We start from the raw sequence: 13,788 nt of genomic DNA, 5'->3' as shown, positions 1-13,788 counted from the left end.
TCAATGATAAATGACACTTTGTCCTAAATTTAGTAATAACTTATGTCTGGGCAGAACAGGTCCCTGTGCCTTGGGTGATTTCAAACCAGATTGCACAAAAAGCACTGGGATGACACAATCCCTGGATAAACCTGCATGGATGGGATGGACTAGATGACTTGATTTTAGAACTGGTCAAAACATTCCCAACAGAGCATTTCTCCATTGGAAAATGCTCTTTCACTGAAACAGACATTTTCTGTAGGAAGGTATCCGCTGTAGATGAAATTTCATCAAGGAAAAAGAATTGGAACGCAGCATTTTGGTGGTGTCAGAATGGAACGTTTTGACACTCTCAGATTGTTCCATTTTGATTTCTCATTTCTAAATGACTTTTCATTTTGAAATGTTCATTTATTTTTAAAATCAAAATCAGACCGAAACTTTTCGACTTTCTGGTAAGAGGATGTTCTGATTGACCCCAAGTGAACATTTTTCAAAAATTCAGGTGGGCAGAAAATTTCCAAAAAGAGATGTTCGGTTTTGTTCCAATTGAGAACGAAAACAAATCTTCAATTTTTTTTTGTGGGATGCAAATTCCATTTCCTACAGATCTCTACGTAGTAGGACTAGACGAGAGGAATCCATAGCTAATGCCACATTAAAAGGGGATATGTTGCAGAAGGAGACCTCACGCAGGAAAGAGTCTGGCAGAATACCCCTGGGGCTACTGGGAGCATCAACTGCCCCATTCGTTCATAGGGGACTCCTTCAGCATCACTCTATCCTGCTCTGGGGTGCTTCGTACTAGTGATGAGTCTGTGCTGGGGGAAGATGGCAGGTGCTCTCCTGGGGGAATGCAATGGTTCCTTCTGCCCAGGTGAAAAAGATTGTGTGTGTGTGTGTGTCTGTGTGTGTTGTGGAGGTGTGAGCAGGGCTTCCCTGGCCCGCTCCCCAGTCCCCAAACAACCATTCAGCAGCAGGCAAAAGATAGCCCGGCAGCACTGCAGTTATCTAGTGTGATTTTTGGCTTTACAGTGTTCGGCAGCTTGGCTTATACAATGCTTGATCCTGCCTCCTCTGAAATCAATGACAAAGCTCCCTTCAGCAGGGCAGGGTCGGGCTCACTGTAAAGAAGAGCTTGTAGGTTCAGGACTTCTTGCATGCTTACGAGGTTTTCCGTTTCCTTCCCCTGCCTGCATAAAGGGCCAGTGTACATAATTCTGAGCATTACGTCAATCCTCAAAACTGGGCTTAAGTGGGACTTCAGGGTACATAGTCCTCATGCTGGCTCTCTGCACAAGGAAAAATTCATCTTCCAAGAGAAAAAGAATCTGCATTACCTGTGTGTTTGTTAAAGGAAAAGAAAATCCTTCAGCCTGAGTTACACCATGCTAGTGTGACCCCATTGATTTCAGAGGACATAAAAGGGAGCCGGGTATCTTCCTTTGTTTGCATCCCGCATCTGGCTTTGTGCAGGTGTCAGGTAATTTTTTTGAAAGATTGAAGAGTATTTAGCACTAGACCCAGGATGAAACAGAGAGATCAAGAGGTGGGGAACTTTGTGAGCTCTTAAATCCCTCTGAAATGAAAACATAATCCTGTTTCCTGGCACTAAAGTCATCTTTTGGATCTCAGAAACACACCCCCTCACAAAAGGCTGCAGGGAGACCTGGGTGAACTGCACAGGCTCCATTCATCTTATCTCAAACCCTACAAGGGGGGTGACGTTTCTTGAACAGTTGTACAGCGGGTGCAATTAACAAGAGAATGCCGCTTCACCACCCACAGTGGTTACACCTAAGGTTTGATCCGATGCCTAACGAGGCCAGTGAAAAGGCTTTTGTTGACTGAATTGAACATTTCCTCACACCCAGACAGTTATTTCCCAATATAAGCATATGGAATATTGTACAGATGAAACAATACAAAGTTAAACAGCACACTGAGACACCTTTTTAAAAAGGTATCCAATATATTGGGCCAAATTGGGCCATGATCTATAGTAGCTCCAATGGTATAAATCAGGGAAAAACTCATATTTACAAACACAGTGACTTTCCCCATAACCAAAATTCATTGCACGTGAAATTTGCCCCTGTGCAGAGGGCTAACCCAAGGTCTACATCCCATTTGAACCATACTTTGAGCACTTAAATGGTGCATAACCCACAGTAGAATTTCAGCCTACAGTCTTATTCTGCGGACTTATTAGTCTCCTTGACTCACACTGAGTAGTAGTTTTCTTTAGAATAGCTCCATTTAAATCAATGGAACTATTTGCAAAGCACGATATTACTAAGCATGAGCAAGGGAGGCAGAATGAAAGTATAGTGTGATTATTCGTTTGGAACAATTTCCTTACTCTGAAAATTTGATTTCAAGTGAACAACATCTGGAGTTGGCTGGATCTGGAGACTGAAATACTGTTCATTTTAAACCAGGAAAAGTGTAAAGGATTAGATATTAGATTCTTAATCTGTAACTGATTCACCTTGACAATGAGCAAAGAATTCTCTGCAGAGAGAGGTAGAAAGGCCAAGCGAGTCCTGCAGTTATGCATAATTAACAAAGTGAAAAAAACAAGATGCTTCTTGATTGGCAAACTCTCAGTTATTAGAAATCTAGAGCCTCAGCTCTTTCATTCTAGCCAATTCACTTGGCAAAAGTAAACACTGACAAATGCCTTGAGATAAATGTTGAAAAGTAACTGTCATAATTGAAAGAATTAATTTCTTCCTTTCTTCTCTCTTTAAACAGGATTCGTATGGACGATTGCAGTCATTGTTGGGTCGCCCATGCTGTACGTTCAGACTCTGGAGGTAAATGCCAGTCACCCATTCATGGAAGAGAATGCTTATCTGAAAACTGCCACTCAGTGTTATTGTTAGGGTATGTCCACCTGCAATAAAACATCCAGGGCTGGCCTATGTCACCTGATTTGGGCTGGCGGGGCTCGGGCTGTAGGGCTATGAAATTGTAATGTAGGCATTCAGGCTTGGGCTGGATATGTCTACACTGCAGCACCTGTAGACGTACCGAGCTAGCTTTGATCTAGCTGGTTTAACAATAGCAGTAAAGCCAAAGCAGCCTGGGCTAGCTGCTCGAAAACACATCCTAGTGAGCTTATGCAGTCCGTCCTGCCCTCGTTCCACTGCTATATTATTCGAGCTAGCTAGATCAAAGCCAGCTCAGATATGTCTGTGCAGTCACACCTCTGAGTGCAGTGCAGACAGGCCCTACGAATCCTTGTGCAATAGTCTGATGGCTTAACACACAAAATTCTTTGCCTGAGATCTTGCCACTAAGAAGCTTATGACAATAGGATTGGCAGGCAGTATATGTGGTACTGTTATCAGATAGAGAGGCCTGATTCTCCTCTCCTGCCAGTTTTATACCAGAGTAATCCCAGTGACCTCGGTGGAGTTACTCCCGATTTATACTGGTGTGAGAGGCAAATCAGGCCCAGAATGAATAGTAAAATTTTCCAGGGGGAAATCAGCAGGTCGTTTCAAAGAATGATGCTTCTACTGGATGTCAGTCAAGCCACCAGTGCCCACAGTTTGTCCCTGACAGCGACTTTAATCACAGTTAATTGGGGTGTCTGAGTGAAAAACAACTGGGGACTCCCCTCCTTCCCGGTGCGTCATTGTAGAAGTGGGTATTAGCCATGCTCAGTGGCACTGCACGTTGCTGTTCTATATGATAAGCAGAAGCAGCATGCTTTATGATATCGGCACTTAAAATCTCGTTCTGCGCCACATTTAACACAGCTTAGACAACGGGCCAGGTCCCCTGCAGTCGTATATCAGTATAGCTTTGTTGTCTTAAATGGAGCTCCACCAATCTACTCCCACCAGTCCCTTAGCTCTGTTCTTCTAGTGTGAATCAGGAGCAGCTCCGGGGGGTTGACCCCAGCCTAACTGAAATCAGAAACTGTCCAAATGCAGTTAAATCATTATTGCAAACGTCAAGTGTGTCAAACTAGAGAGTTTTCATAGAGGTGATGAACCAGTGAGCAGATCTTTGGGTCAGATGGACACTGTTACATTAGTTACATGCATAAAACATAATGGAAAAAAGATCCCATTTGCAGACACAGAGAACTATATCTCAGCTGTGCAGATTCACAGAAGGCATGCTCCGTTCCATACTTATGCCAATGGACCAATACCAATTTACAGCAGCTGATGAGCGGGCCCAGAGTGTTTTCATATTACCTGGCACTGACATCACACTTTTCATCTTCAAAGCACTCTACAAATGTAAATGAATTACATAGCAATTTAAATGTCCTGCTAGGAGAAAAGCTTTGTGTATGCTCCAAAGCACGTCTCTTTCACCAACAGAAGTTGGTCCAATAAAAGATAATATCTTGCCCACCTTGTCTCTGCTAGGAGAATTAACTTTACAGATCTGAGTGCTTATTTAAATACCTTCCTGCCAGAAGCCTTTAAAAAAGAAGGTATTTACATTTTCCAGACACTCTATTTGCTGACAGACAGCAAGGGTGGGCATGAAGTGAGTGATTAACTCCCATTCCCTCTGCAAAGCCAGTTTCTCTGCTGCATTTTGCATTGTTCCCTCTGCCTTTTTATAAGCATTGTGTCCTAGCAATTAGGGGCTTCTTCAGCAGTAACATTAATTTGTAAAGCAGCATTCTCACTGATAAACCATGTCAATCATTTTCCACTTTACATTGTCATCAATATATGCCAAGTGCCAGGTCTGTCTGAGTTTTATCTCACTATAACTCTGCAGCAGACAGAACTGTAAAACAGCTACTCAAGTCTGTAACAGAAGCTTCCAAGATGCAGTACGTAGTCAAATTAAGTATGGAGCCGGCAGAACTAAGCTATTGCTGTATTCATCAAGGGGAGACAAGGGATGTGACATCTAGAGCAGGGGAGACAGGGAAGCCAAGGTTCCTGGGTCTATTTCCTGATTCTTCTTGTTACTTTGAGCAAATCACTTGGCCCTGAAAACGATTCAAGGGCTGGAAAAAATATACTTTCCAGCAAGAGACTTAAGGAGCTCCGTCTGTTCAGTTTATGAACAAGCTTAAGAGTTGACTTGATTACAGAGTATAAATACCGACACTATAGGGCTCTTTAATCTAGTGGAGAATGGCATAGATAGAACAAGAATCAATGTCTGAAAGGCAAAGGCAGACCAATTCAAATTAGAAATAAGGCACATATTTTTAACAGTGCATGGGATTAACCATTGAAACAAATGGACAAGGTTCAAAAAAGGGCAACAAAGATGCTCAAGGGTATGGAATGGCTTCCATACGAGGACAGACTAAAAAGATTGGGGCTGTTCAGTTCAGAAAAGAGAGGAGAAGATTATAAAGGTCAATAAAATTATGACTGGTATGGAGAAAGTGAATAGCGAAATGTTATTTAACCCTTCACATAAACACAAGAACTACGGTCACCCGATGAAATGAATAGGCAGCACCTTTAATACAAACAATAGGAAGTACTTTTTCACACAACACACAATTAACACCTGTGGAACTCACTGCCTGTGGGGATGTTATGATGGCCAAAAGCATAACTGGGTTAAAAAAAAACCTAGATAAGTTCACGAATGATAGGTCCATCAATGGCTATGAGCCAAGATGGTCAAGGATGTAACCTCATGTTTGGGGAAACCATAAACCTCTGATTGCCACAAGGCAGAAGGGGAAAACAAGTATGGATCTCTCCAAACTGCCCTGCTCTGTACACTTCTCCTGAAGTTTCACTGCCAGAGACAAGATACTAGGCTAAGTGGACCATTGGTCTGACCCTGTATGTCAATTCTTATGTAAAGTGACAATTTATATATAAGCAAAAAAAAAAAATCTTAACTCTTGGTGTTTCTGGTTTGGGTTCAAATTTCAAGGTGTTGGTCTATCTACCTACCTACCTAGCTTGGGGTTTTATACCGCTGCCCATCACCATGGTATCTGAACATCTTCGACGTAAAATCACTAGCAATAGCAAAGTCCCTAGTGGACTACACAGAGTCTCTGGCACTCCTCCCTTCTTGGCTTTTTGTTGCTTTTAGATTTGATTCGTTTCCCCTTTTCTTATTTATTGTCAGTGTTGTGTCATTCTTGTTCATACTGATATTATTTTCTCTGACGCTCCCTCTCTGATGCACTGATCATCTCTTGTAAGTCTCTGACCTTGTATCTTTCTCCACTCCACGCCCCTCCCCCCCCACCCTTAGGTGAAATATGACTTTCTCTATAATATTCATCATGTCTGCTGTCTGGAGTCCTGGCATAGCATTGAGCTGCGCCGTGCTTATGCAATCTTTATCCTGGTGGCCTTGTTTCTGGTGCCACTCACGGCCATGCTGATGCTCTACTCCCGGATAGGATACGAGCTGTGGATCAAGAAACGGATTGGAGACTCTTCAGTATTGAACACCCTGAGTCGCCACGAAATGGCTAAAATAACAAGGTGGGTAGCCGCCTGTTTGACTGGCTTTAAATGGCACAGAGATAGGGTTGCCACCTTCGGTTGGATGAATTCTTGGAGGTTTCATCACATGGCATTATCTTTAATTAAATATGAATCCTTAAAACCTGGAGACTATAGGACAATCCTGGAGACTTGGCAGCCCTAGACCAGAGGAGAAGCATCACAGCTTAGGCATGAGTGCGAGAACTAGTAGGCAATGTTGGCAGGTGGTTAGAAGAGAGGACTGGTCGTCTGGACTCCTGGGTTCTATTAATTGTTCTGCCACTGACTTACTGTAGAACCTTAGGCAAGTCCTATAGGGCTGTTCCAACACACACTGAAGTCAATGAGAACTTTTCCATTGACTCCAGTAAGTGCGGAATCAGAACTTTCATTCCTGTAGTATGTAGAAGCCCCAGTCCTGGGCCAGGACCCTACTGTGCTGGGTGCTTTATGGTTCAGTTTCTCTCACCGTTGCATAGGCCTGCCACTTAACTCCCATGGCTGTTAGGAAGCTCAGCCCAAAGAACGTTCCCCAGAATTTTGGCTGCCGTTTATACCACACTTGTGAAATTCTTTCAGGAGGTCAGATTCCCACTCCCACCCTTTTCCCAGGAGACCTACAGAGTGATGCTCAAAGGGAGAGGCATGAAAGCAGCACAATCAAATGGAGAGCATATAGTCGTGGGCAGTACTAGTGGCCACTGATGCACCATAGAGGCCTATTCAGCTAACCCTGAAGAAACACAGGGAGAAGCAAAGAGCTGTCAGAGGGAGGGAGGAAATTTGGAGTGTCCCAAGAAGGAAATACCCAGAACCTGGGAAGTCTCTTTGGATTCTGCAATCCTGTTACGGCCCAAATAAACACATTGTCCCGATTCTCCTCCGACACCCGTTTTGCATCAGTGTAACTCCATTCACTTCCGTGGATACCTCCAGATTTACATCAGAGTCAGTGAGAGCAGAATTGGGCCCCTGAGCTTTCTGGGTGCTTATCCAACTGGAAGCAAAGCTGCAAACCTTTCGGGCATTATCCAACCCCTCTAGAAAATATAGCAATTTCCTGGCAAATGAAAAAATGTTAAGCCAGCTGGTATAACGGTCATAAAGTGGTTGTGATGCAGTCAGAAGAATTCCCATACTAGGAGTAGACCAGTGGTCAATCTACTTCAGAATTCTGACTCTGACAGGGGCCGGTATTAGCTGCTTCAGAGGCCTTTTGGCAATGAGTTCCACTGGTTAATTTTGCATTGTGTAGAAAAAAAGTGCTTCCTTTAATCAGATTGGTGGGGGCGGGGTGAGGGGGGTGGTATTTGCCACCTTTCAATTTCATTGACCATCCTTGTGTCCTTTTATCAGGAATGTGAATGCTCTACAGTGAATGCTTTTCACTCTCCTACCATCTGAACGCAACTAGCCTATTTCTCTCAGTACAAATGATCAGGTGCTGAATTTCTGCTTGCCTCCTGCTATAAATGTCTCCTTGTCAGCTCTCGCTCTCTGTCTCAAATGGCTTCCTCCAGGAAGAAGAAACGAGCCGTGATGATGATGGTTATTGTAGTGCTGTTCTTCGCTGCGTGCTGGGCACCTTTTCACGTTGTCCACATGTTGTTTGAATACAGTGAGTAGATATAAATTGAACTGATAAAAGACTCTGTGTGCATGTGTGTGTGTGAGAGAGAGAGAGATCCTAAAATTCCTGAAATGACCAATAAAAATAAAACAAGAGACATTCCCTTGAGAGAAAAAAGAAAAGGAAGACTTGAGGCACCTTAGAGACTAACAAATTAATTTGAGCATAAGCTTTCGTGAGCTACATTCAGTGCATTCAGATGCATTCAGTGGAAAAAGACGCATCTGATGAAGTGAGCCGTAGCTCATGAAAGCTTATGCTCAAATAAATTGGTCAGTCTCTAAGGTGCCACAAGTCCTCCTTTTCTTTTTGTGAATACGGACTAACACGGCTGCTACTCTGAAACCTCCCTTGAGACAGTAGCTCCACTGCAATTCCAGAATAGTCTATTAGCACCAATATATACTTAGCTCTTCTACTCATTCATCAAAACTGCATTGCTTAAGCCCCTTGATTTTTTTCATTAATGGTCTTCTCTGAACTCTTGTCCGTTTGCCCATATCTTTCCGATACCGCATTGTCCAGAACTGACTGCGGTATTGCAGCATTGGAGATGATAGCTAAAGGCTAATGTACACAAGGAAACTATTCTGCAAAAACTATTCCTGAATAACTCCCTATAAGGACATTGTGTTCTAGACTCACTTTATTCCAGTGTAATTACTGCATTTCCAAAGAGCAGTAATTATTCTGGAATAAAATCCCTTTAGGCTCAAGAGAAGGAGCAATCAAGTCCCTTTATTGAGTAATGACAGCTGGGAGGCTACTGCCCAAGGTTCTAGGCTGCATGCCAGGTTAGTGCTAAGTTGTGTAGAGTGTGGGGTTTCCCTGGCTGCAAACACATGGCTAGGATATGGGCAGCAGACTCTGTGTGTTGGAGCAGAAAGCCTGGGGATGGGGTTGTGAATGTGGCTCTGAGAGGAAGCAGAGAGACAGAGCTTCTTGGGCAGAGAGCTCATGAAGTTGGCAGATTTGGGAATTTCTGAGCAAGAAAACTGCCTACTATTGTTTGTTTCTAATGTGTCCGGGGAGATAGACTGTGTACATTTTTTGTAAATAAACAAGATGACACCAAAAGTAGACCTGACTTGCAGTAGCAATTTCTCATCCTAATGGAAAAAATCCTTCAAAGTCCTGAACTTTAGCTAACAGCTTGGGCCAGAGGGGAAACACTATTATCTAAATTGGGTAGAATGCCTGACCCATTTGTTTTTGCCTGGGATATGACCTTGAGGACAGCCAAGAGCACCCACTGTTTTGGAGTTGCCTGCACTATTCCTTGTATTTAGACATGAGCTTGAACCAAAAACCTAATTCCAGATATTCTTACACTCTTTGGGCAGGCTGAAATCTAAATCCATTTGCAAATGTTTCAGTTTCTATAATGGGCAGGACCCATACACTGAAGCCAAGATCAAACCAGATCCAAATTTTACAGCTTGGGTCCAACTCCAATTATTTTATAGGGGAGGTCTCCAGCCAGAGTGGCTCTTTTGCTGTCTTGAAAAAACAACAACAACAACGCTATGGCTAAGGACTAAATACACCAATTACACCCACACACACTAGCTTCTCAGCAGAATTCAACATAAGAAATGAATGCAGCAGATGAATGAATATGATGGATCATTTCTGCTCTCAGATCCACCATCCTAAATCCAAAGTAATTTCCTCCCCCCACACCCCTGCAATCAGTGGCGTTATTCTGGCTTTGTGCTGACGAGAATGAGATCTGAATCTAGCCCAGGTTTACAAGTAATTGAAAGCAGTAAATCACAGGACAATGAGCCAGATGGTGTAAATCAGTGTATCTTCATTGAAGACAATGCAGCTATGCCATGAGAGGAGGAACTGGCCTAGTATTTGCAAAATTTGTCTTCCTGTATGCCCAGCTGAGTCCTCCTTCCATCCCCTTGGGGATGTTGATTATAAAAGAGAAGATTCTCAAATAGCCGGCAAAAGAGGCATCCTTGCCTCAGTACAGTATATAATTCACTGATTAGTGCAATGTGAGCGTAGACAGCTCCTCAAAATCCTGCCAACTCAACAAGGTCTCACTCCACACATGAATGATCAGAATGTCAACTGACAGCGTCTGTTACACAAAAGCCATTCCAATTCATAAATGCAGCCTATCTCCATATGTAAAAAAATTTATTCAGGCACATTAGTCAGTCTGTGGTGGCAAGGCAGCGATGGGTGGTTTTGTAACAATACCCATGCATGCTGTGCTATTAAAGTTACTTGAAAAAGTGGCCTGAACTTAGAGATGGAAGCCAGGGAGTCTCCTGCAGCCTAATACTGGCTCTGTCACCGATTCACTGCATAGCCCTAGTCGAGTTCTGCAACTTCTCTGCCTCATTTTCTCCAGCCGTAATATTGTGATACCATTTTCCCAGTGTACGTGGGGTGTTGTGGAGATGATTTGGGGTGAAATTAACACTATGCAGACAGGCAGCACAGTCCTATTTTGAGGGATTCAGTGGGACTTCAGTAGAGCATAGGCCGGCTCTTAACAGCCCTGCCATAAACACTCCCTGGAAACTCCAGTGGTGATGCAAGTAGTGTGATCAATGGGGGGGGGTGGCGGGGAAACAGCAACATTTCCCCAATTTAGCCCTCAATGTACTCGGCTGGGCCTATGGTCAGTTTCCCAGTTCTCTCCAAATACCAGCATTCCTCACCTCAGCACAGTACAAACATAGGGCCTGATCCTGTAAACCTTTACTCAGATGAGAAGCTCAGACCGTGTCAATGGGACAACACATACTTGTAAGGGCTCTAGTCCTTGTTTTGTATACCACCTCACCTAAAAACTACATGAAAGTTAGGGCTGGCCAAAAGTTTGGCAACAAACCTAGTTTTCAGCAGACAAGTGGGTTTCTGACTAAACAAAGTTGTTTCATGAAAAGTGTCTGCTCCGCCGTGGCAATTGCAACTTTTTGTCAGAAAACAGAATGCTCTCCCAAAGCCCAACTCCAGTGCCCCCTGCTCGCATTTTCCTCCGTGAGCCACGCGCTCCCGCTCGATTTCATTTCCCATGGTTCCCCACCTCCCCTCACCAAGAGGAGACCATGGTGCATCATGGGCGATGTAGGCCAGCCTCTAGAGGAGAAGGGGATCATGAGCCACCTGAACTACAACTCCCAGGAGGCACCACAGTGACATTTCAAATTCGGGGCTGAAATATTTCAGTTTTCAATTGGTCACCAAAAGGAAAAAAAAAAAAAAAACTGTCAATTTTCTGTGAAAAATGTTGACAAAGAACTATTTAAAAAAAATTCCACTGGTGCAGGGAAGATATTTACCAACTAGCTCGAATCAAAATGCTGAAATTATAGCACAGCTGCAGGCACAAATAAGAGCAGCAATGTGGGAGAGGAAGAGGATTCGTGACAGTATTCTTGCCAGCAAATTAAAGAAGTATGGATTAGATGAATGGACTATAAGGTGGATAGAAATTTGGCTAGATTGTCGGGTAGTGATCAACGGCTCGATGTCTAGTTGGCAGCCAGTATCAAGCGGAGTGCCCCAAGGGTCGGTCCTGGGGCTGTTTTTGTTCAACTTCTTCATTAATGATCTGGAGGATGGGATGGATTGCACCCTCAGCAAGTTCATGGATGACACTAAGCTGAGGGGAGAGGTAGATATGCTGGAGGGTAAGGATAGGGTCCAGAGTGACCTAGACAAATTGGAGAATTGGGCCAAAAGAAATCGGATGAGGTTCAACAAGGACAAGTGCAGAGTCCTGCACTTGGGACAGAAGAATCCCATGCACCGCTACGGGCTGGGGACCGACTGGCTAAGCAGCAGTTCTGCAGAGAAGGACCTGGGGATTACAGTGGATGAGAAGCTGGATATGAGTCAGCAGTGTGCCCTTGTTGCCTAGGCATATTGGGCTGCATTAGTAGGAGCATTGCCAGCAGATGGAGGGAAGTGATTATTACCTTCTATTCGGCACTGGTAAGGCCACACCTGGAGTACTGTGTGCAGCTTTGGTCCCCCCCACTACAGAAGGGATGTGGACAAATTGGAGAGAGTCAAGCATAGGGCAATGAAAATGATTAGGGAGCTGGGGCACATGACTTATGAGGAGAGGCTGAGGGAACTGGGATTGTTTAGTCTGCAGAAGAGAAGAGTGAGGGGGGATTTGATAGCAGCCTTCAACTACCTGAAAGGGGATCCAAAGAGGATGGAGCTCAGCTGTTCTCAGTGGTGGCAGATGGCAGAACAAGAAGCAATGTTCTCAAGTTGCAGTGGGGGAGATCTAGGTTGGATATTAGGAAAAACTCTTTCACTAGGAGGGTGGTGAAGTACTGGAATGCGTTACCTTGGGAGGTGGTGGAATCTCCATCCTTAGAGGTTTTTAAGGCCCATCTTGACAAAGCCCTGGCTGGGATGATTTAGTTGGGGATTGGTCCTGCCTTGAGCAGGGGGTTGGACTAGATGACCTCCTGAGTTCTATTCCAGCCCTAATCTGCTACGATTCTATGAATTGGGGAGAGAGGTAGTCACAGGGGGGTAAGATTTGAAAAGGGACAAACTGGAGAGAGGTCGAATGGCTATTCCAGATTGCAGGTGCTGCAGAGCAGGTTGCCTCACTGCAGGTGAAATTCACCCCAGTGAAGAGGCCTTTGCAACCACTTAAGTCCTGTCTGTAAGAGCGGCATAGGCCTCATGCTCAGGGGTGAGCTTCAACATAGTTGCAGTGGGAGCATGTTGAAGGACTGGAGAGGAGGCTGGTGAATGGTAAGGCAAGGGAGCACATAGTGTAGCAAACAGAAAGATGTGGGTCTAATAGGTAAGACCCTCTGGTTGGTTCTTTCTAATCTATTCCCTTGCTCCCCAGATAACCTGGAGGAAAGCTACGATGATGTCACCGTAAAGATAATCTTTGCCATCGTCCAGGCCGTCGGGTTCTTTAACTCTTTCAATAACCCTGTGGTCTACACTTTTATGAATGAGAACTTCAAGAAGAGCTTCGTGGCTATTCTCTTCTGCAGTTTGCGGAGCCCCGAGCCAGCCGACAAGCAGGAGAGCCAGCAGCTGGAAAGGGCCAAAATGGGACCCTCGAACTGTGGCATCAGGAAGGAGGGCAGAAGCTTGCACAGACACCTGAGTGCAGAGAACCTGGAACTGAGACTCTGTGAGCAGGTGCCATCCGCAAAGCTGGAGTCAGTGCTTTCAGTGGCGGTCATTACCTACCCCATGGTGGCCACCCATAAGGAGATACTGCCCAACGGACAGTCAGCATGATTGCTGCTGACTTCAAGTACACACTGTGCTTCATGGATCAAAATAACTTTGCTTTAGGGAGCAGTATCCACTTTAATGAAAACAAGCCACACTGAGTGCTTTAATATTTCCAGTGTTCTCTTTCGTCACTGGTTTCTATATTTCACTCTAATTTCCAGCTGCCCAAGTCTCCATCTCAAATGTAACCTATGGAATATGGGACCAGGTATGGATGAGTTTCAGAGGATAAAAGGCTGCCAGTTTTCCAAAGGGATGGGGAGAGAGGGTGGTAGAATGTTCCTTTTTTAATTATTGCTATTTTATTCATCTTCCCTCTTGAGCTGATGGTTCCATCCAACCCCAAACAAATCAGGTTAATTGGGGCTGAACCAACAGCCTCCTTGTCTCCTTATCTTCAGTAGGTGTTGAAGGTGCTTTGCACCTTACAGGATGAGACGCGCACCCCCGTAAATTAGAAGCTGG

The 13,788-nt window shown here is 44.4% G+C and overlaps 1 protein-coding gene across 1 annotated transcript in view; it reads left to right on the top strand.

Annotated features, from left to right (window-relative positions):
• The window catches only part of LOC144257725 (pyroglutamylated RF-amide peptide receptor-like), an 83,878-nt gene extending 70,552 nt beyond the window's left edge, over window positions 1–13,326 (top strand). The window contains exons 3-6 of the mRNA XM_077805811.1: window positions 2,740–2,801; window positions 6,202–6,437; window positions 7,961–8,058; window positions 12,920–13,326. Coding sequence (XP_077661937.1) covers window positions 2,740–2,801; window positions 6,202–6,437; window positions 7,961–8,058; window positions 12,920–13,326 — 803 coding nt within the window. The remainder of the gene's footprint in view (window positions 1–2,739; window positions 2,802–6,201; window positions 6,438–7,960; window positions 8,059–12,919) is intronic.
• The last annotated feature ends 462 nt before the right edge of the window (window positions 13,327–13,788 follow it).

Source organism: Eretmochelys imbricata, chromosome 26 (assembly GCF_965152235.1).
Source record: "Eretmochelys imbricata isolate rEreImb1 chromosome 26, rEreImb1.hap1, whole genome shotgun sequence".
Taxonomy (NCBI): domain Eukaryota; kingdom Metazoa; phylum Chordata; order Testudines; family Cheloniidae; genus Eretmochelys; species Eretmochelys imbricata.
This window is presented reverse-complemented; position numbering and strand designations above follow the sequence as displayed.